The 23,937-nt window shown below is 44.5% G+C and overlaps 1 protein-coding gene across 2 annotated transcripts; it reads left to right on the forward strand.

Moving 5' to 3' along the window:
- LOC104918338 (ubiquitin carboxyl-terminal hydrolase 22) lies at positions 1-23,698 on the forward strand. 2 transcript variants are annotated; one of them, XM_027285200.1, is made up of 14 exons: positions 1-568; positions 1,338-1,370; positions 11,696-11,828; positions 13,343-13,456; positions 13,561-13,662; positions 14,828-14,994; positions 16,686-16,845; positions 17,380-17,485; positions 18,484-18,642; positions 19,460-19,586; positions 20,432-20,523; positions 20,887-20,949; positions 21,311-21,460; positions 21,567-23,698. In XM_027285200.1, exons 1-14 carry the CDS (start codon positions 449-451, stop codon positions 21,607-21,609), a joined length of 1,569 nt encoding a protein of 522 aa, XP_027141001.1. In that variant the 5' UTR covers positions 1-448; the 3' UTR covers positions 21,610-23,698. The 2 variants fall into 2 exon arrangements, with proteins under 2 accessions (XP_027141001.1, XP_027141002.1); XM_027285201.1 differs by lacking the exon at positions 1,338-1,370 and having other exon boundaries at positions 3-568.
- Positions 23,699-23,937: the final 239 nt, after the last annotated feature.

Here is a 23,937-nt window from a genome sequence, read left to right on the forward strand (position 1 = left end):
GTCTTGGCAAATCAGTGTGCGCGCTGGGCGGGCATTGTGAAGCTGGAGTTGCTAACTAGAGAAAGAAAGCTAACTAATCGTGAGAGTGGAAGTGGAGCTAACGTGCAAAAGGAAAAAAACTGTCAAAGCAAGCAAAGAGGGGGAAGCAGAAAAAACCTACTGAAGTCAACACTCCTGTTTTAGCTGACTCCATGAGACACAGAGTGTGTGGCTAGTTAACCAGAGACCGTGTTTGTCAGATGCCCGAGGAGCATTTTGGATACTACATCGATTGTCCCGTTTCCAAACGGAAACCATTTCTGGACAGACAGTTCGTGCTAGCCAGCAGCAAGCAAGCCAAGCCAAGCCAGCTAGCTAGCTCAAAGTGAAATCCAGGAGACTCTTGTTTTTTTTTTTTTCTTTTTTCATTGTCACCTATAAAAACCCTAAACTGAATGTTTTGTCTGTCATGAGTCCGGCCGGGTGCTCCCATGTGAACGGTTATAAGGTGGATAATTGGAAACAAAACCTTCGAGTCATATACCAATGCTTTGTTTGGAGTGGTACTGCTGAGACGAGGAGACGCAAGGTAAAAAAACAACAACAACAAAAAGACTAAAAACAAAAAAAAGTGATTGTAATGTGACACACACACAGAGTAAACGATGTCCCCACATGAAGCACACATCATGAACATGATGACGGTGTTTGCTGGAGCTGTGTAGTGTTAGCCAGCTAGGTTATCACCGGTAAGTTAGCCAGCTTGTTGATCTGCAGGGACTACTTCTATTTCTTCTTTTTGTGCAAATCTTTATTTATTTTTTTGTGAGTGAGGGTTAGCCCGAGCAGGCTCTGTTTGTCCAGAAAGCTTGGATGGCTGAACTTGGTGTTTAGGGGAGAGAGTTGTAACCATGGGGGCTAACATCACCACACCAAATGGACCCATTGTGTGTCTCTCTCTGTCTCTGTCCACACGCACACAACCGGGTCCATAGATTTAGCGCTTCTCTTCCCCAAGGCATCCCAGGACTGTTTTTTGTTTTTGTCACTCAAGAGTTTTGGATGTTGGCACATCAGCTGATTGCTTTATTTCTTTTTGCGAGCTCATCTCCAACACCTGCTCGGCCTACAGTGTGATGTCATCACTGGAGAGTCTTTCACTTTCTTTTTTCCCTCTTTGCTCATCATAAACTTGTTGTTTTTTTTTGGTGCCACATGATGTTTGATCCATATAGAGAAGCTTTTCACTCCACACTGTCGCTTTAGCAGCAATCTTGTAGGTTGCTTGACTGTTGTTTTCCCAAGAACTCTTCTCGTATATGTCATTACATTTTTATGTCGTTGTGATTTTAAAATAGGTGCTTCAGAGTGATGCAGGATGGACAGAGCTGGTGAGTTGATGCTTTCCCCTCCCTCCTCTCCTCCTCTCTCTCTCTCTCTCTCTCTCTCATCTTCACTGACATACTCCTAAGATAGTTCAGATGAATAAAGAGCTCCGGCTTGCTTTCTTTCCTCTTGCTCACCTATCTGTGTGTTTTTAATGTGCTCTAATATTAGACGTAAACCTGCACAGTGGAAGAATTCAGCCCTGTTTTTGTTTTTTGTATCTCCTGTAAGATTACCAAGCGGGGAGGGTGGACTGTGAGCAGAACAGCCAGAAGCATTGCTCCCTTACAGTGCGGGCATGTCAAAGCAAATAGCTAGTGCAAAATGGTCGATGACCCTTTTTTTTTTTGGTCTGTTTATGCAGTGTTGTAGTGACATGCTTTTGGTTTGAGCAGCGTTCGCATTTCTTTTTTGTTATTTGCTTTTAATGCCCTGAAGTACATCCGAATTAAAAAGTGCAAGAGAGCATCCCTTAAAGATTATCAGACCGTGTCGTGGATGACACAAGTATTTGATGAATGTTAATTTGGACTGTGTAGTTTCTTTCTCCCATTGTTGCCCGATGCAATCAACAGGAGCTCAGTCATGGAAATGAGACTGCTTCCTTTCTTTTTGCTGACTTCTGTGCATTTCACAATATTCTGCTCAGTCCTCGAGGCGTGTTTACCACTTCCAAATTTGGCCCCGTCGCTCACTTTTTGGGAAGAACTATTTCTGTACTGCTTTTTTTTTTTTTTTTAAACCCTCTCCTGTCTCAGCACCTTCCCCTGCCAACCTCACTCACACCGTCACCCTCCTTGTCAAGATGATGTCTTCCGCAATTAGCGCATCAACAGCGACCGCCACTTTTTAACCTCCTGACAAACACTCGTCGTCTCTGCCACGTTGAGAGAAACGCAGCGAGTGTTGAGTTATGAAGGGTATTGTGAAATCTCTCCTCCCTGTTTTTCTGCCTTGCCATGTACTCGGTGGCAAGCTGCATGAATATCAGTCCTCCCAGGTTTGAAGCCCCGCTCGCTGTCACAGTCGTCAAGGTTAGATGGCATTCAAAGACAGTTTTATTGAAACTATTTAGGTTGCGCAGTCGTGAGCCAGTTTCTATAAACTTTGAAGCCGTCACGGACAGTTTCAGACTTCATCATATTGTATTCTTTATGCTCTGCCCTCCGTCAGTCCATGACATCTGTCAGTGCAGCGCCACTGCGTCATAATACAACAGCGGCCTTGTAATCTTGAAGTGATCTTACATAAAGAGGCCTTTTAAAATGCTGTGTGACGCCAGTGCTGTATGTAATGGTGAAGTTTCAGATGTATAATTACTTTGACAAGTGTATTTTTGTCTGTAATGCAAGCGAAAAAGAGGAAGGCAAGCCTCTGCTTTTATTCATTTATAGTAGAAATGCAACTACGCATAAATGTTTTCTGTGCTCTGAAGGATTGTGCCTAGAAAGTGGTTGTGCCGTCGCATTAATGAATACAGCTGTGGAGTCAGTTTTGCCCATGAGATCCATCCCTCTTTTTAGCTTTGCGTATAATTTTGTTTGTTTAACAGCTGTCTAACATCTGTTAAGGTGTGCACCGAGTGGTTCCGTTCGGCCCATCTGGTCCCCGGACGCTGATTGTGCAGGTGACTGATACGGAGAGATAACGGCGGCTCCTGAATGAAGCGTTTTCTCTCCTGCTGCCTAATTGAACTCCAGGAAGGCTGTATGGAAATATCAGCATTAAGTCCCACACCCCCCCCTCTTTTCACCGAGGCTCCTCACCACCTAACTGATCTGACATGCAGAGCAGGTGTAGTGCTCCTCCAGCGGTACGCAGGCAGTGCATTCTCCCGAGGTCGGGCAGTCTTTGGTTTTTGTTCAGCTAGAAGAATAGGGGCCTTGTTAATATCTCATTGTGGAATAAAAAGACACATAAATCCTGCATCTGTCCTTGCTATGTCGTAATGTTTAGTTAAATAGATGACAGTGGCATTGGAGAGGCACTCTGAATGGTTGATAAAACGAGAGCTTATCACGGCACTGCTCTCTACATATTTCTCTTATATAATACATGGCGGGCACTCCGTCTGCATAGAGGGAAGTTAAAAAGCATTGTCATGCAGAGACTAAGGGATTTAAAAGGGGAAAAAAAAGCGTTTCTGACATTGTATTCAGACTTTGTTTCATTAGCCGGTGCCTTTCATCCTGAATTGCTGTTTTTCACCTCCTCTTTTCTCATTTCCTTTTTCACACCCTTCTCTGTAGTCTGTTCTCAGCAGCCTTCCTGCAAGCTGTCATCCTCTCTACCCCAGGCTAAAATCAATTCCCAGGCAATGTGCAGGAACACTGGTGGAAGATCAGTCACCTGCTCTGCATGCGCAATCTGAAACCCACATGGGTGGTAACCAAAACGTCAGAATGAATGCCACAGATAGGAGTTTGCAGAAGTGACATCACGGCCCAGTGTGGCATGGGAGCTGCTACCCTTTATTAGGGAACATTTACATAATAATTTGTCTGGCATGTTGAGCCTAGATGAAATGCCCCATTAGCTTGGATGAGCATGTAGATTTACATTAGCACAGTGTATGTGAGTGTGTACACTGGTCACAGTGTCCGCTATAAATTATGTATTTAGCTTGGTTGTTGTGGACTCTTCCCGGCCTCGAGTCTGAGGGGGATGTCACGAACTGTTTTTGCAATAGCGTATGACCTAACGACTCTGGAGAAAACAATTAAATGCTCTTTGACGTTAAATGAGATTTTCTTTTGTCCAACCCGAGCGTCATTATATTCCGTCCTCGTCGAGGTGTGCTACATGTCGAGTGCTGTCGGTAGAAAGCTTTTGATTGGCCATTCAGCGTACCTCGAGGGGCTACACCCACTGTCAGTTTGTGTCATGTAACAAAAATCGTCTCCATTTCAGATCGAGGAGCAGGAACTATCCCCCCCACCCTTCTGTCTTTATTTTGACCTCTGTGGTCTTAATCTATTATTACTGTGTTGTTGAGCGAATGTTAATGACTTTATTGAGCGATTGCTTGAGTACGATACGTGAGCCTTTCTCTGAGCAGTTTTTTTTTTTTAATGTTTTGCCTCTTAATTGAGATTCATCTTCCATCAGATTGCCAAGTGCCATTTAAGCAGACAGAAGGATTGTCAGCACAGCCCGTCGACAGAAACCTGCCCCCTTTTTGGTTTTAACAGTTGAATTAATTCCTCGTGAGGCCCAACTGCAGTCATATTCATAATTTATAGTTTGTGAAAGGCTACGGTGGTGGAAGGGTGGTGTGACTATTCATGAAGGTTGTGGTTATTATTAGTATTTTTATTATTTTTGCGCCTCTTCATCCAGCAGGACTCTATTTACTGTATTTATCCGTAAGAGGAGTAACAGTGCAAGCATGAAGGAATCTGCCAGGCAGTTAAACCGGAGCTATTATCTTAGGTTGAGTGGAAATTGGACGAGATGAAAGCAGGGTGGGTGTGGTTGGCAGAATATTACAGCCATAACTGCTTTGAAGAATTTGCTGTCACTTTGATTAAAGGGGCGAGGGTCGTGATTAGAGAGCTGAACTCAACTTTCTTTTATTTTTTTATTTTTAATCTTCTAGTTTTGATGAATTGTATATAATCAGAGGAACCATAACACCCCCCTTTCCTCCCCTTCCCACAAGTGCAAAGCCTCTTTCTGCCTGTGATGAGGGAAGATGAGAGAGAAAGAGAGAGAGAGAGATCGTTTGCTGGATGTTGCTGAGAATTTCAGAATTAGGAAGATGGTTATATTCTCAAGGATGACACATTTACTTCCCTCCGTCACTCGACTCCACTCTCTTGTTCTTTCGCTTCACACACATACAAACACACACACACAAAATGCACTCAGACATTGGCTGATTCCTGTGCAGTGAGCAGATCTCTTTGTCAGATCAGTCTCCCTCCACATCACAGGCCCGCGCCCTGACTCATCAGCATACGTTTGTAGCGTCAGGATCTATTCCTCCAGCCTCTTCATAGCGTTCGCTTGTTCCTCTTCTGCGCTCACTCCCACGCTTTCTTCTTCCCCTTCTTTGCTTTCTCTTTTTTTTGTGTGTGTGTGTGTGTGTGTGTGCTATTTGCAAACCTAGTTCAGCAGCCCGTGATTCTCGTTGCCTCTTGATTATCTCATTAAATTTGTGCTTGCATTGTGTAATTGTTTGGTAATTATATCACTGTAGTTGTTTGCAATTTTAAAAATATACAAACAGGCTGTCATACTAAAATCACATTTTCTATTCACAGAGGTTTTCATCAGATTCTTTTTTTTTTTTTTTTTTTTTTTTGATCCTGTGAAATTCATAGCCAAACCTCTAATCCTCTCATTTCCTCCACTTCCCATCCTGTCCTTTTCCCCTCATCCCTCTCATACACAACACTCAGTGGCTTTGGTGATGTCAGACGTTGGTCTCTGGCCCCCATCCAGCCCTATTCCTTCCTTTCTTCCACATCCATGTGCTCTCTGTCACTCCCAGGTCTTGTCTGTTGTGGCTTTCCATCTGTCAGTCACTGTGGCTGTGGCTCAGTGATTCAGACTAAACAAACAGCGCAAGGTCTGTAACCTCCTCCCAGAGTAATCGTAGACCTGGCGTGTCACCTTGTGGTGTCCCTTTCGCGTGCTATTGCTTTCAAATTTTTCAACCTCCGGAGAAACCAGCCTCCCACAGACATTTAGCATCCTTTAAAGCAATCTTCCACTAGGGAGCAATCCTGGTCAAGGAGATACAACATGACACAGGTGAAAGTGAAACTGGAGGGTAAAGGAGGTGTGGGTGGGATGCTGCATGAGGCTGGTAATTGACAGTGTTAAACTTTGCCTTCAAAGCAGTAACTAAATCTATATTTTAATGGCTTGGGTAAGGGGTTAGTCTTCGAGGCTCGTCTCTTGTGTGAGCCACGTCCAGCTCTCCTCTCATTTGACTGTCCAGCAGGCTCTGAAAAGACATCGCCGCTACAAAGCATGCTGGTCATGGCCTGAGCCAGCCAATGAGGGCTGCCGTCCAGCCCTCCCTTAGTACCACCATCTGGCTAATGAGCTGTCAATCACCCTCCAGGGGCCGGCCAAGCCCAAAAACCAAGAGGCAATCAATCTCTTTGAGAGCGGACGCTCAATTATTCCCCTATTGTTAAAACCATGGGCCCATGTGACAGCCTTTCATGGGACTAGATGTTTAGTGAGGAAACTGTTCTCTGTTCTAGTGGAAAAAGGTGAAGATTAGACCTTTGCAAGGTAATTTATTACTTAGGTCTGCTCTCTCTCTATATATATATACACTCCGTTTTAAAGACTGTAGTGCACTAATAGCCCCACTGTGCCTTTATTCTGTGGGTAGTGTTCATAGATTTTCTAGGTAACATCGAAGCCTCTGTAGTTCCTGATTGGTGCTGTGGGAAAGAAAAGAAATCAATTTGTCATCTGATGAGAGTCCAAGGGGACAATTCAGAAGCTCCGTGCCACGGGTGTCAGTCACATCAACGCTCGCTCTTCGATTTGTGTGTTTTCCTTCGGTGGAGCAGGGTGGCTGTGGGCATCTGGTGGCTGCTAGGTTTGACAAATGATCACGCAGGCTTTTGCTAAGCTGGAGCTCGACTGTTAACCATCTGTGTGTATGAACACAAACACTGCCGTCTGTATGATCTTCCTCTCTTGCCGTACATGTTTGTTTTTACTTGTTGAGTTTTTAAAAAAAACATTTTTTATCCTAGGTCAGTGTGCGCTTGCGTGTTGGTTTGGTGCTCTTGTGTAACGGATTTGAAGCGTGCATGTTTGGTGTTTGTTTCCCTACTCTGATCACATGTATATGGACACATGGAGTCACTCTGGGACCAAATGATGCTTTCACAGCATAATAAATCATAGTACATCATGCTTTTACATCTACCTCTACCTCTCTTTCCTCCTACACCCACTGATCTCTGGGAATCAAGGAGTACAACCCTTTCCCTAGTCGAGTGTTCTATAATCAGATTCACATCCCGCTGTATCACATCAACTTTCACAAACCCTGGAGAAGCGCATGACAACATTTTTGATCATGGCATCAAAGCTACTCCACCGTGAGTGTCTGGAGTTTAGTTCCACTCCATCCACGTTTCATTGCGTTTTATTTAGTTTCCAGGAGACGGCAAGAAGCGACTTTCCGTGGGCTTTGGGCTCAGGGTTTAGCTATAATGTCCTTATAGCAGTGTGTGACAGTATGAGGCCAACCTGCACACTCCAGCGGTCCCTCATCTCTCCCACGACATCGGATTCATTTGGACGAGGAGGGAACACGTTCTCACACAGAGACCACGCAGCATGTCACTGTCGACAGAGGTTACAACGAGCCGAACGGAAGCGAATAAGAGAATAGAGTTAAGATATTGCGCGTGTCTCTCGGGCTGCTTACTGAGACTGCATTTCACAGGCCGGGCATTGTCATGCGGAGTGAGGAAGGGGGAAGGGGGAGGGGGGAGGAAAGGGGGTAACAACATCATCCTGCCAAGGCACTGACAGGCTGCAGCCCCACGGGGTCAGTCGGCAGCGCAGTTCCCGAGCATCACCATCAGTCTCCTTCCCCAGCCTCCCTCAGCTTGTTCATATTAGATATAGAATCCGAATCAGGACTGTGCGTCCGAGTCCTCATAGCACATGTCGGACAATTGTTTGTGGAGCTATTCTGTGTATTTCTTGTGTGCAGTGCACGTCAGCCATTGTTAATTTTGTTAATGTATGAGTGTGTGTGTGTGTGTGTGTGTGTGTAGAGAAGCATGCACAGGCTTATGTGTGTGAGGCAGCATGGTGAGTCACTCCTCTCATATAGCTCTCTACTCTGTATTGACTCTCTCTCTCTCTCTCCCCTCCCCTCCCCTCCCCGGTCTGTTCTTTGCAGCAGCAGGAGCGTGCTCAGTAGAGCCAGACCTTTGTCCACATCATAATCATCGTCGTCGTTCGCTCTCCTCCTCAGTTACAGCTCATCACATTACTGGCTCTGTTCGAATATATGAATGCATTAACCTAAATGCTGAGGGAGGGAATAATGCAGGAGGAGATGGAGAAGCTGAGTGTGTGAGGCATGGATGTTACTTTATTTAAATTCATATATATGCAGCTACATCTAGAGCACTGGAGGATTCATACTTTATGTGTTCGAGCCGGGTCATTGTCGGCCGACGTCCGCTCACAGACCCACAAAGCACGTAATGCTATCTTATCTTCACGTTAAGGATGTATTGTCGATCTGTTCATCTGGCTTATGCCTGTCTGCATCTGTTCTTCCATCACTCAACACCTTTGTACATTAATGGGTTTTTTCCCCTGGACATGGAGCCCAGCCCAACTCGCCTCAAAGAGCACATCCCAGATGGGAGATGCAGCCTGGCGCAGCACGAATGTGAGCTTGCTACCTGTCCGACACTTGTTCCAGTCATCTGAGCCAGCAGCTGATCAATAGCTGATGTAATAGAACATTAAAATCCCAGGGCGCAGAGAGATGCAGGACTGCTGACACTGAGGAATAGACGACCCGGGAACCCTGGTGAGAGGGAGAGCACAGAGAAGCCGAGGGAGGGCTGGAGGAGAGATAGATTTTCTGGCCCCTTTTTTTTTTTTTTTTAAAGGGGGGTGTTGGAGTGAGGAGGGAGGGCAAGGCGTGGCGTTGGCAGGGTTTCTTGTTTTTGACATGCAGTCCTGGTGCAATGGAGGAGGAGTGGGCACTAACAACATCAGTGCTGAGGCTTAAAGGGGCAACTAAGACGTATATTTTTGTTTCCACACAATGTGTGGCCTGTATTTTTACTGGGCCATGTTCCTTTAGATTCTGACAACACAAGTCCTGCTTCACACTCTCTCCCCTTTTTTTTTTTTAATCTTCTCTGTGGCCTCTTTTCTTTCAACACAATACAAGCTCTACCTTAAAAGTTAAGTCACTGATTTGTTGCCACTACTTTTCTCTCTCACACACCCATTCAGAGCTGGCTTGAACCAATATGAATAAAACCAGAGCTTAGGGTCTGCGACCCTGAATATCCCCTCTACTGCAATGTCATCACAATGTAGCCCATGCCTACTAATGCTCAGCCAAAACACAGACCTGCGTGTGAGTTTTACGGCCTATCTATGTCTGGTGTGTTGTGTAACAGCCATATCCTCAATATACCATGATGCAAGCAAATGAATGTTGAATTACTTATGTAGCTCCCATCAACTGGTCCATACAAATAAAGCACGTCTTTAAATATGACCACAAGCTACCCAAACACATTATATATAGGTTATAGCTTTGGATGTTGAGTGTTTGAGTCATCCTGTGAGTTATGTAGTGAGATGGTCTTTGTTTCGTTGCCTCATAAGCGTTTGGGTTTTAGTTGTGTAGTCATCCCATTGTTCTTTGTCGTCCAGAGAGAAGGAAGCGAAACTGACTGGCACAAGCTATTTTATTTCTCCACAACAATGCACCTTAATGTCATTCAGATGGTGTCAAGTTATACTATTGTGTCTCTCGTCAAAGGGCGGCAATAGGCAGACAATACAGCGCGGTGCCATTGAGTTCATGGCCAATAGCATAAGCTTGGAGTGTAGGAGTGTGCGAGTCTTGTCCTCCGAGCTGGTTTCTCACAGTGAAACTGAAAACTGTTCAAATCTCTCCATCCAATAGTTTCTTTCTCCACTTTGTTTCTCTTCACCTTTGCGTCACACCTCCTTTCCCTCTGTCTTCTCTCGGTGAGTGGGCGACTCATTGCGGCAGGTCTGCACCCTGAAAGGCTTTGATTAGATTGCTCTGGCTTTTCTCTTATTCAATATATCTCTCTGTCTCTCTTTCTCTTTGCTGTACTGTCACTCACATTACCAACAGAACTGCTCTATGAAGACAGACTAATTACTGATATACTAATTGTTTTTTAAAATGATCTACAGGGTTGCAAAATTCTGGGAATTTTCAAAGTAGGAAACTTTCCATGGGAATTTATGGGAAATTTATCAGAATAAATGGGGGAAAAAACAGGGAATTTACAAAACAGAGAACTTAAATATAGTTGGGGAGACTATATTTTAGCATAACTTGCTTGACTAAAACAACCAGATTTCATGCACTTGAATATCTACTGTTCCTCAATCACATGCACGTAGCACACTGCTTACTACAGGGCTATTGAGGCCATGCCCATGCATGCATCACATGCACAGATCATTTCTAGAACCCTGGACCACACATTATAAATATAAATAAATAATAAGTAATTAAGTAGCATATGAAAATGAATTCATGCAGTAAATAGCTAGCTGATAAATTAGATGCTAAATAAGCTTTAGCTGGCATCATTTCATTGACCATTTATGAGTCTATCATGATGAGCTTACCCCCAATTAGTTAATTACCCCAAATTTCCAGTTTATTCCCATTAATTCCCATCTATTTCCATAATTCCCATCAATTTGGAATATTTACCCAGCTTAATTTTATAATATTCCACGTATCTGATCAAACGCTTGCACCGGGTGTCTGATGGAGCGGCAGGTAAAGCTCTCACTATCGTTTTGTTCATTGTCCACCACAATTCTCCAGGTTCAGCAGTCTGTATATGGGCACAGCCAGCCAGCTGCGGTCTTAAATCAATTATAATCGGTATAATAATTCATGTTCATGTGTGACTGTGCTCACACACAGCATCTGTATCTCATGTATCTCACTTGCCAACCACTTTAGTGGTTCATCCTTTTGATCCCCTTATCTGTCTTACAGAATTTTTTCTTGCTAGACATGTTCATGAGCTCTCCTTTCTCATGGGTGTTTATAATATTCGTAACCACCTGTGTTCCCATGCAGCACCTGTAGGGCTCATTGTTGCAGCTTTTCCAAAAAGATGTCTGGCATTCTGATGTTCAATTTCTTCAGGTTTCCTCCGGTTGCTGTAGTCAAACCACTTACTCAATCTCCAGCTGCCATCAGTGTGTGTGCTTCAGACAGATTTGCCTTCTCCAGTGTGTCTGCCAAGCATTAAATCCCATCATGCCCCGCATGTGTTAGAGAGTGAAAGATTCGGTGTGGAAATATGTTGTTGTTCAACCGCGTTGGATTTGTCAGCAGGCCCGGCAAATCTTTAGCCCGTCTTCCTATCGGGTCTATCCGAGCACCGAGCAAGTGTTTGTGTGACTGACTTCGAGATACAAATCTAATTCATCTGGCAGGGAGTCCCACTCTGTCTGCCTACGCCACTCTGTATTACAGCTCAGGGCTCTGTCCTGCTGCAGAGGATTTTCTCACCACACTGACTGTCCTCTCCTTTCTCACTCTCAATCCCCAAACCCCCTTTTCTTTTTTTTTCTCCAGGCCAAGTCGTGTATCTGTCACATGTGTGGCGCCCACCTGAACCGGCTCCACTCCTGTCTCTACTGTGTCTTTTTCGGCTGTTTTTCGAAGAAGCACATCCACGAGCACGCGAAAAACAAGAGACACAATCTAGGTAAGCCACCCACCCACCCACAACTGTTTCAGTAAATCAATCTGGAAAAAAAAGAAACCTCACAAATGATTGTTGATAAACGATGATATTGGTATATTGTCCCCTTCCTCTGTCTAAGACTCAGCCCTCGTCACATTCACATGCGTCCCCGTGGCCCACTGCAGCATCAGCTATTATCAGTGAAGGATTACAGCATTACTTTGGGCAGCTTCCTCCTCTGAGCAGACAAGGGAGCTGAACCTCTCTCTAACCACGGCGCATTACCATTCTGGTGGGAGCGCCTTATCCAGTCAAATGTCACGGGTTTAAGTTGGTACACTCCCCTTCATACAGCAGCAAGGGAGGGGTCAACATCACTAATCCACAGCTGCTAGAAAGCCTAGCTTTCAGCCTTTACATACTAATTATGCTAAATGAGACATTACACTAATTAGCAAGATATTGACTAAATATGGAAACGGGAGATGGTAGGGTGGCTTGGTAGTTGTCTGAATGTCTTTAATTGATTTATTAATGCATTTCAACAGTTTGGTTACACACACACACACAGACACACACACACACACACACACCCCAAGTGCATGGCTACAGTGTTAATTAGCTTTGAGCTTTCCACAGGAGCCTCTCTGACACCGGCGCTCTGTTCTTCTCCACCTCTAATCAAATTAATCCAAACTCCCCTGTCTGCTAGATAGCAAGCTCTCTTCTGAGGCCTCCTTTTCCTTACAGCCTCACTCCTTTCAGGACTCTGTCCATTTTCTTCCCCCCCTACCATCCCTGTCCTCTCATTCTTTGCTCTTGCTCTCGTCCTTCACTCAAGATTTATGAATTCCTGCCTGTGCCTTGTGGAGTGCTCTTAGTCTATATTTTCTTCCTCTTGCTGCCACTTGTGTTGCTCTCATTTTTCTCTCTTAACCGGGTTGCTGTTGTCCAGAGAGTAGCATCTCATTTGGCACACACGGTTATCAAATGTGGACATGGCTTACCAGGAGAAGAAGGAAAAAATAAATAAAAAAAGAAATTCTGCGTGATTTCGCGCACATGATTTAAAAACACAGACACAAAACGTGGCACTGTGACGACAACATAACATGCACCAGTCGGGTTTTCTACACGATGTATTGGCTCGCTTTCTGAGTGTGGGTAGCACCAAAAAAAAAAAAAAAAAAAAGAAGTCCGGTTAAGCTAAAAATAGGTTGTCACGGCAACAGAGCTGAGGTATTGTTGCCGTGGAGTTTGAGAATGGAAGAGGAGATGGGTGTGAGACAAATACACCTGTTCCATCACTGCTCCCTTCACATCTCTTTATAATTGTTCAGTGCGGGCAATGAGATGGAAACATATTGCGGCGGGTGGAAAATGCGGGGCGAAAAAAAAAAAGCACTTGTCTCGATGCTGGCTGTGCCAGCGAGGTTGGACAGTGAAATAAAGCCCACTGTGGAGAGCAAAAATCCATTTGTAATTATGGTTCAATCTCTCTTTCTCCCTCTCTTTTCCCTCCCTCCCACTTCCAGCGATAGACTTATTATACGGTGGAATATATTGTTTTGTGTGTCAAGACTACATATACGACAAAGACATGGAGCAGATTGCCAAAGAGGAGCAGAGGAAAGCCTGGAAATTGCAAGGTAGATCATTCTGCTTTCTGTCAGAGAACTTAATGCAGCTTTCCAAAAGAAGGCCACCCTGACGCCTCTGTGCCGTCACACTCGTGTTTCTTTTGTGTCCACAGGCATTGGGGAGAAATACACGACGTGGGAGCCAACCAAGAGGGAGCTAGAATTATTACGACACAATCCAAAGCGGAGGAAAATCACTACGAACTGTACCATAGGTGGGCAATACACTGCACTTTAATCCCTCCCTGTGTGTGTGTTTGTCTCTACATGTGCCCATGTACTTAGGGTCACACTTGTATTTAAGTGTGATACCCAAGGTCAACAGGACTGGGCTGAGCTCCACAGGCAACACACTGTGAGAGGCAGAACACATTGTTCCCTCTCTGATGGATGCACACTACAGTGGGCCTGAATTTATCTCTGTGTCTCCACAACTTGTTTTCTCAGTAATCTGTTGTTTTGATTTCTCCTTGCTATCTCTGTTGTGTCTCTGATTTCGTCCATGTACTCTATTTGTTTTATTTTTTTTTTTTTATCTTCGCCTCTGTCTGCTGTCTCTGGTCATCCTTCACCCCCTTTATATCTATAAAGAGCTTGGTCGGTCTAAAGATCTAAATGGGCAGTAGGCTTTGTGCGTGCGTGCCTGTGCATGTGCGTGCACACCAGGACCAGTCTGAAGTGCTAGCGTTCACACTGAGTGCTCGGGCTCTTCCAGAATCAAACCATGTTCTAATGGATTAAACCCAAGACCTCGCTGTGTCTCACCTGTTCTACTGGCCATCGCTGAAAGACTGTAGCTTTACTTTCTCTCACTCTAAATGAATCCATTCACAGCTTCGGGGTCTGCTCCAGGATACACACCGTTTTGCTGGCAGACCTTACCCAGCACCTTATTGTTAACGTTCCAGCCATACGCAAAGGAAACGTGAATCTGAAAGAGCCAGTAGCTTTTATGTTGTGTGTGTGTGTGTGTATGGATTCATTTAGAATAATAATTTGGCTTTTAAATGTCAGAAAATGATCCTGAAGCCCAAAGTGACGTCTTTAGACTCTGACCAATAACCAAAGATATCCATTCTACTATGACATAAAACAATTGAGAATCTGCATCTAGGTTATATTTGGCATTTTTGCTCGATTAATGACTTAAATGAATAAATTCTTAATATCTGTGTGTGTGTTTTTTAATGCTACCAAGTCTGGTTTTGTTGGTTTCTTAATAAGCAAGCTGACCACAGCTGAAACTCGAGTCAGTAAGATCAGGAAGTGGTGAATCATATTTCCCCTCTCACCAGCTATCTGAATCACACCCATGTTTAATCCTCATTTCCAGTGCTGTTCACACATTTCTCTTTGTCTCTTCTTCTCCTTGTCCCGCAGGTTTACGAGGGTTAATAAACCTGGGCAACACATGTTTCATGAACTGTATTGTTCAGGCCCTAACACACACGCCACTGCTGCGAGATTTCTTTCTCTCCGACAGACACAAGTGCGAGATGCAATCAAACTCCTGTCTGGTGTGTGAGATGTCGCAGCTCTTTCAGGAGGTATGATGCACATGTTTGGTTTTTTTCGCATGCGTGAACTTGGTCCATGAATTGGTTTCATCCCACGTGGAGAAGAAGAGCTTCTAATTAAAAAACGAGCCATAATTTGAGTTTATTTTGTCGTTTTTAAAACAACCACATAATACAGAACGTTCTCTCGCGGTGTAAACCACTGCAGTAGGCTGAGTCACTGCTCTTTTGTCCAGTCCAAAGAAGGGAGGCAGAGAGGAGGGAAAAATCCAGCTTGAACGGAATGTAAAGAGCCACGTACAAATGAATGAGCAGAATGCACTAATTATACCTTTATTGAACCTGATCACTCCATGCGAACTATGTTGCACACCCAATTATAGCCTTTTAAATCGGAGCTCTGTGATACAGAACTTTAGCATTTTTCATTTAACAAACTCATCGGCGCTGGATGTTATGTAATTTCTGCCTGGTCCGCTCCCACACTGCCTCGCTTTATTTCTCTCTTTTTTTTTTTCTTCTTACACCCTCTCACTTCTCGGTATATATGGGCCCACAGATGGCAAGCGGTGCTATAATGAGTTGAGTCATCACCCCCTCCCTCCCTCCTCCCTCGCTCCCTCCCTCCCTCCCCCCCGCCCCCCTTCATGACACGCACACACAGAGCCCTGCCCTGTCTCCATTGGATGAACCGTTCACCTACATAACACACAAAGGAGATGGCCGCACACCTCTGTCACCCCTGGAGGCAGACATTGATTGAGTATTCAAGTGTGCTTGAGACACACAAGTCAAGGTCAGCCATGTGGGAAAGATTCATTTAAACACTAATATACATAGTGTCATTCTTTCTACCTCCACGCTTTATCCCCAACTCCAACTCCAACTCCAACAATTTCAATACCCCCCCCACCTTCGTTCTTTTTTAACCCGCCTCCATATCGTCATCAAAAGCTCTCGTCTTCTGACTCTGCACACACACGCTCTCACACAGAGCCGTTTCAGATATGAAGGTGAGAGGCGCGTCCCGCTTTGATCATCACTCTCCCTCCTAGCTTTCCTCCTGTAGCGCCTTTCGTTTGTGAGCCACCTTCAAACTGCTGAAAAAGGAGCAGAGTTTGTACGATTCAATTTTTTTTTTTCTTTTTTTTCCCGTGTCATAGCTCAATCAGATTTCAGATAAGAACCGTGGAGAATAAGGCGCGATGACGTTTTCATATCAAGAAACGAGAGCCCCTCTCTGGCATTAATGAGCTCCGGTTGAAACTTCATTGTAGGTGTTTGCACCCCGCCAACTCTCGCGCTCTGCTCTGCTCTGCTGTGTTCTTACCCACATCTCCTGACCCTGACCTGAATTGTCACTCACTTGAATTCCCATGGCAACTGAAAGACTCTGCAACACTTCATAGATGGATGAGCGCTCCCCCTTTTCTAGCCACTTTGTCTTTTCTGCCTCACACCTCTTGCCTCTGTTAAAGCCGGCGCTGTTAAGTGACAAAATTCATTCATATCCGATGAAAGAGTCCAAAAATCAACCTGGGCTGACAGTACATTTTGTTATGGTTCAGAAATAAATTATAGATGAGGCCGAGCTATGTAGCAATGAGACTGGCAAAGAGGTGATAAAATATAATTCACCCTGTAACACCTGGCAAAATAGGCTAACCACCCTCTCCTCATCACCTCCACCCACCTCTCCCATCTTTCTTCCTCGCTCTCAGTTCTACTCGGGCCACCGTTCGCCCCACATTCCCTTTCGGCTGCTGCACCTGGTGTGGACTCATGCACGTCACCTCGCAGGCTACGAGCAGCAAGACGCCCACGAGTTCCTCATCGCAGCGTTGGATGTACTACACAGGCACTGCAAAGGGGACACCATCAGTAAGCTATACACACAATCAAAATAAGTGTCTTCTTGAATATTTCCCATCAGGCCAGGATTGCAGGTTATTCCAAGTTGGATTGAAATGGGCGAAATACAACAAAAAAAGCAGTGTCAGTTGAGATTGAGAGGAGCGTGCCCGTTACAATGCCCCTTACTGTCGGATCCAGCAAATGTGGAGTCATACTTTAGATCTACCCAAAGAGCACAGTGCCTTACTTCTCTGGAAACGCACTGAAGGAGACTGACAATGGCGTGTACCAGGGGGACAGCAAGCAAGCAGTAGCAGCAGAATGTCAATAGGCCCTGCTGCAGTGCAACGACAGGCTGACTCACCCAACAGACCCTGCGGTAAAGGCTTGCTTCGATTTTTAGCTACAGAGAATCCAGAGGGTTGTGAAGTGGCAGGCAGGCTCCGCTGCAGGGGAATGGTAAAGTGAGAAAGAGGGCCAGACAGTCCTTCAGAGGTGCTAAAGAGGTTGTCTGTGTTATCTGTGTGTGTATTTATACTTTGTGCTCTTTGTGGTTCACAGGAGATGACAATGGAAAGAAGGCCAACAATCCAAACCACTGTAACTGCATCATTGACCAAATCTTCACTGGGGGCCTGCAATCAGATGTTACCTGTCAAGTTTGCCAGTAAGTTTGTGTGTCCTTCTGTTTTAAAAAAAAAAAAAGTCCCACCTGAGGTTGCTATCCATTGATATTGATGGAGCCTCACGTCACCACCGTAAACCTCCTCCCTTCTTTCATACATTTACCAATTACCATCATCCGTCCAGCCTCCTTGTCCTTCAGCGCTGTAGCCGCCTCTTACCGCTGAGCTGATCGATGTGGACACCACCCGTCCTCCCGGAGTGGCTGCACCACCGGTTGTGTCCTCTCCACTGCTCTTATTTAAAGGCCCGGTCCCTGCAGAGCTGCTGTAAGGGGGGTTGTCTAGACAGCAGCACAACCCAAGCGTTGCCTGCCCGCCCCCTAGAGCTGTCCTGTCACATTAACACCAGCGCGCTGCACTGAACTGCAAAGCACCTCGCCCAGGCGAGCCGGCATGCCGAGCCCAGCTCAGTGTGACGTTACCTGCCCTCCACAGTGAAGAGAGGGAATGCTGATGTAGAGCTAGCCACTGTGTCTGGTGTATCGTTCTGCCATAATTTAAACTCCTTCCTAAATCATTAAACGGATCTCCTGATGGCGAAAGATTACTTCTGGGTAGAGCCTTGAGCACAAATAAAATACACCCCCCCAAGGCAAATGGTACCATAGTGGTGCAGTATTACTGCAGGATTGCCCTCTCACCACCATCTACACTGGAAGCCTCCTTTTGAGCGCAGTCCATCACAGTCACGAGGCTCTAATAATACAAATTCCTTATGTAAAGCCAATTTTCTCTGATGTAACACTTCATTGAATTGCAAATGGCCTTGTAAGAACAGTGTGCATATGCACACATTGAGTCCTCTCGCAGGCTTAAACAAAAACATGATCAGAATCTGCAGGGGCTGTGTTGCCATCCATGTCATCATCCTTTCATCACGACCTGTACTAAGTGACACACAAACATACACGCAATTACTTGCCGTTTAATTAAAAAAACCCTTCTCTCGTTCTCAATTTTTTTATTTTTTTCCATCTAGCGGGGTTTCCACAACGATAGATCCATTCTGGGACATCAGTCTGGACCTTCCTGGCTCATCCACGCCTTTCTGGCCTCTCAGCCCTGGAGGGGATGGCAGCACAGTGAACGGAGAGAGCCACCTGTCAGGGTCCACCACACTCACAGACTGCCTACGCAGGTACAGCTTCGGTCTGAGCTTGACAACCCGGGCGGATTGATGACATTCATATCATTGAAACTTTGTTAGATGGAAAAAATAAATCACGTTCATAACACTGGGAAATGAAGGGTATCAGTCATCTCCACTTGTAGTCAAATAAATTTCATTCATCTCTCCACTCGTATAAGGAGGGGTCACATATGGTGTGTGAGCCGCCCTGTTATCCCTGCATCTTGTCTCCAGCCATCACTAGATTTGCAGAGCAGGTGTGACCTCTTGTATCTCCTCTACTGCCTCTTCATTTTTGCAATTTCTTTTCCCTTTCTCCTTATCTTATTTCATTCCCTCCCCTCTCCACCTAATTCCTTTTCCCCCGTGCCCTCACTCTACCTCTCGCGTTCGTCTCATCCTCCCCCCTCTTTCTCTCGCTTTCTTTCCTTCTGACTTTTTTTTTTTTTTTTTTTCCCCTCTCACTGCAGCTCCTCACACACCCCTAGTTGCTGCAGCAAGTCTCTTAAAGGTACAGAACTGGTTGGTGCAGTTGCCATGGTGATAGAGGCGTTGGCAATACCAGCAGGGCTCTAGGTTGGGTGGGCTGACACACAGAGTGGCTGCACCAAAACTCTGCAGGCAGACTTAATGCACGAGACCCCTTATCTTCAGATTCACCAGAACTAGGTGCTGCCGGGCACAAAAGGCCAGATGAACAAAATATAACCATAATCGTCTCCTTCCTCTTATTCCCAGTTTTCACTTCCCGTTTGCTCACACTTCCTCACACACGTTTTCTCTCTCTCTCTTCTCTTTTTTTTTTATTTTTACCCTCTCGCTGCAGGTTCACACGGCCCGAGCATCTAGGAAGCAGTGCCAAAATCAAGTGCGGCGGTTGCCATAGTTACCAGGAGTCCACCAAACAGCTGACAATGAAGAAGCTCCCCATCGTAGCGTGTTTCCATCTCAAAGTAAGTCGGCCAGCGACGACGCGCTGCCAGTTATCACTTGTTGCATTATCTGCCACTTGTCTGTGTTAGTTTGATTATTTTCGGGGAACATGGAGCTTTTTTATCATTCTCACGTCTAATTTTGTCATTACTCCAAAACAGCAGATGCTAAAATGTGTTGTAAACAGTGCTGCAGGATGTGGCTTCAACAAGCATCCAAATGTAGATACTTTATTTCTTTTTATTTTATATAATTTGATTTAATTTCAGTTTTATCTGTTCGTCTTCATTCTTACGTTGTGCACAATATAGATACATTAATACAGCGTAATATATATATGATCCCTTCTGTATGTATGCAGCCTTCCATCTAATGGCGGTACATTTCATACTGTGTCTTGTACGTTACTCGTGCGTATATGTACGCTCCTAATTTAATTGAGTTGTGTTTGTGCATTGCCTCCTGTTGTGCAGGCCTTTCACTGCGTCCCAGGACACCTATGATTTCAATGACTCGTACAGTCCTCCGCTGTCCCATGTTTTATTTATCATAACAGCATTGGACGGCCATAATATATTTATGATATTCATAGGAAAAGGCTGCAAGGAGATTGTCTTAGATCAATCCAAGCCTATTATTATCTTGTTACGAATGTGTAAAAGTGTGACAGCAGCAGAGGAGAAATCACACGTTCTTACTCTTCACGAGCTGTGTTGCATGTTGTAATGATGATGCCTGTTATATCTAAATATGTGTTCTCTCCCCTCCCCCCACTTTCTCCCTCTCTCTTACCATTTTCTAACCCCCACACCTCCCACTCCCTCCCTCTCTCTCGCTCTCATCCTCCCTCTCTGGCCATCCCCAGCGGTTTGAGCACTCTGCTAAACTGCGGAGGAAGATCACTACATATGTTTCCTTCCCTCTAGAGTTGGACATGACGCCCTTCATGGCATCCAGGTAAGCTCCTCCACCCAGCAGCCCCTTAGTTCCTCTGCCCCCCACACAGTGTATCCTGCGACTGTTCACGTCAACATAAAAATAAAATGCTCTTTTATTATCAAACGCTCCTTTTTTAACGAATGTCAGTAGAGCATGCAGCAGCAGTCTTGCCCCACCCCTGGCTGTAGCATCCATTCAGCTCTGTTCAGAGACAGAAAAATCATTAAGCGGTTCAGGCGAGGAAGATATCAGCTTTCATAGATGAAATAATTCTGCCACCTAGTGGATTTATGTGTCAGTGTAGCATGTTTACACATACATGCATCATTCTGAATGCTAACATCCTGTTTTTTTTTCTTCTTCTTTCTCTGTGGCCCGCAGTAAAGAGAGCAGAATGAACGGACAGTATCAACAGACGGTCGATGTATTAAACAATGACAATAAGTGAGTACCTTTTTTTTTTTTTGTGTATCACAGCGTGATTTATTAGCTCTCTGCTGCTTCACAGGAGCACTGACATAACAGTACAAATTTCTACTCTAGCACAGCAGCACATGCTAATGACCTGAAGCATCCGACTGTGGCTTCCCCCAAATGAAATCAATTTGAAGCCTATTAAAAGCTGCTTAGTTCTCTTCATCCACGACGGTTACAATAGCTTTCATTTTCCAGAACATTTATTGGGAATTTATGGTCTTAATACCGTTGACAGGCTGCTTGCAAGTAGACACAAGAGTCTGAACGCAAGGTGGCCACAAATACAACAGAACAAATTCACAATCTGGTCTGTCTTTCTTTTTTTCAGGTATTCCTTGTTTGCGGTAGTCAACCACCAAGGCACATTAGAGAGTGGCCACTACACCAGCTTCATCCGCCAGCACAAAGACCAGTGGTTCAAATGTGATGATGCCATAATCACCAAGGCCAGCATTAAGGATGTACTCGATAGCGAAGGGTAAGAAAGCACACAAGACACGAGCCGTGCTACAAAAAAAAAGTTCTACAAATATTCTACAACATCTGAATCAAATGTTTCTGTTTCCTCCCCTCCCTCTCCTCAGATATCTCTTATTCTACCATAAACAGTTCCTTGAGTACGAGTAGTCCTTGTGACCACTGACCATAAAGAACCACTGCTTCTAATGTGAGAGTCAAGGGACTGGGGACAGGATGAAAACACAAACACACAAACCTACCTGAAACTCTTTGACTTATCAGTCTGCTCCTCCGGCTGTGGAGGACAAACAATAAAAAGACGTGTGAAATCATGCAAACTTTCAAAAGAGGAAAAGTTAAAAAAAACAAAAAAACAAACAAAAAAAAACACAAAAAAAACAAGCACTGAGCTACTTCTTGGCATCTACTTGACAAAACTGAATGAAGAGGAGAGGAGGAGGAGGAGGAGGAAGAGTCGGGCGTCATCAGTTCCGGGCTTGGGCAGAGGGAAGAGGCCCCACACCCCCCCCCTCTCTGTCTCTCTCTCTCTTCCTGTCTCTCTCTCTCTCTCTCTGTCACTTCCCCTCTTCCTGCTGCAGGGGCAGAGTCCGAGAGTGACCGACTGTCATGTTGATTGGGCACATCTGGATTATTTTTTTTTTCTTACAGTATTCTGACCCCTTCCCACTTCCCACCCCCCGCCCTGAACACACCCTCCATTTCTCTCCCATGGTGCTCTCATTTCAACTGACCAAGCATTTAACTTAGTCATGATGGAAGACAGGTTTGTCATATGCATATGGGACTGAATGCAAAAAAAAAAAAGAGAGAAAGAGAGAGAGAATAGAATCAACGTATTATGAACTTTGCAAGAAGATTTTTAAAGATATGGTTATGATTCTTATCATTTGTGACTTTTGTTATGAAATACTGTATGAATCTAGTATACATCTATTTTTTAAGAGCAAAGAAAACATGAGAGCTTAGAGACGCTGCCTTTGCCAGTTGCTGGGGAAGTGCTGCCATGGAAACTAAGCAGATTTGGACCTGAGTGTGCTCATGTTCCTTTATTTACTGTGTTGATTGTTTTATTTTTAAGTCTGGTTGAGGGCAGGGAATATCTATTTTTTTTTAGCAACTCATTGAATTTTGAGTTTTTGTTTACTGTTCTTTTCAGTGTCTTTTTTTTTTTTTTTTTTTTTTTTTTTTTAAGTTTTCAGTACAGTCATATGTCCCTTGCTGTCCTGGTACTGGAAATGTTTTTGGACGTATTATACTTTCATTCTTGTGGAATTGTTGGTATAATGATGGTGATGATTAAATTGGCTCACCTTTTGCTGTTTATGAATTGTATGTTGAATGTGAGCTTTGGGTTTCATATGGCATTCTGAAGAGAAGACTTGATACATGAACTCCAGATGAGGGTCCTATAATATGCGAGAAAGCTGTGGTCTTTCCTCATTGAACACCTTGAATGCTCTGTGCACAAAAAAAAGAAAGTTTAAAAAAAAAAAGAAGCCCATTTAACAACACTGCATGCGACTGGGCTCTCATGATCTTTATAATATGTGAAAAATTGCCCTCAGTAATGCCTCACGGCCTGCTGCCCATCATGATTTTTGTTCTGTAGTTTGGGGATCGGGAGGCGATCATGTGAGATACATAGAGGGTGAAACGCATTGCACGTATATGGGCACTGTGCGACCACAGCCTGGCTCTGAATCCATCAGTGTTAATCTTCTCCGTGGCAACTGTGCGGCTGGTGTAGACCGGTGTGGTTCGTGGTGTGTCTTGCCTCTGCAGTGCAGTAAACCCAGTGCTCTATTCAATCAGTATGCTGTCAAGTCGGACTTTAGATAATGCACATCAGGGTGTTGTGGTCTGTTTTGTTTGAATATCACTGATTGTGTATGTATTAAAAAAAAAAAAAGATACAGAATTAAAAACTACTCACTCATGTATAAGATGAGGGCTCTAACCTATCACAAAGTAATGCCACATTAAAAAACCACAACCCCCTGGTTGTTTAGCTGCTCTGTAATTGAAAATAAACATGCATATCCTTTGGTCTGCTGCAGAAGGGCATCGGTGGGTTTCTGAATAGTAAAATCAAAGACTTGTAAAATGGTCGCACTATGGTTTTGATGTATCATGGAGCAGTTAAGGCCACCCAAGGACATTCAGGGACGCAGCTGAAACGAAAAGGAAGAGGAGAGCTTCATTATCCGTTTCAGTGATTAAACTCAGAACAAAACTGGAATGTCTATGTGCTGTCTTTTGTCTCATTCTTCCATTCACACTTCCCGTCATTAGGACAATAACCTTTTTCCCAGGATTGAAGCACTGTGGTGTATGAGTGGTGAGTGTTTTTGGAAAGCTGTCTGCCCTATATTACTGTAATGATAGAACAAGAAAATGCTGGCAAGAAAACCCAAGAGCTGAAAAACTGAATACAGTCAAACATACTTGTAAACACACACACTCGCCTTTCTACTA

The sequence above is a fragment of the Larimichthys crocea genome, chromosome XII (genome assembly GCF_000972845.2).
Source record: "Larimichthys crocea isolate SSNF chromosome XII, L_crocea_2.0, whole genome shotgun sequence".
In the NCBI taxonomy this organism is placed as follows: Eukaryota; Metazoa; Chordata; class Actinopteri; family Sciaenidae; genus Larimichthys; species Larimichthys crocea.

Coding starts and splice junctions, on each gene's coding strand:
- LOC104918338 (XM_027285200.1), top strand. CDS start 449: ATGAGTCCGGCCGGGTGCTCCCATGTGAACGGTTATAAGGTGGATAAT. Junction 569..1,337: donor CTGAGACGAGGAGACGCAAG/GTAAAAAAACAA, acceptor ATTTTAAAATAG/GTGCTTCAGAGTGATGCAGG. Junction 1,371..11,695: donor ATGCAGGATGGACAGAGCTG/GTGAGTTGATGC, acceptor TTTTTTCTCCAG/GCCAAGTCGTGTATCTGTCA.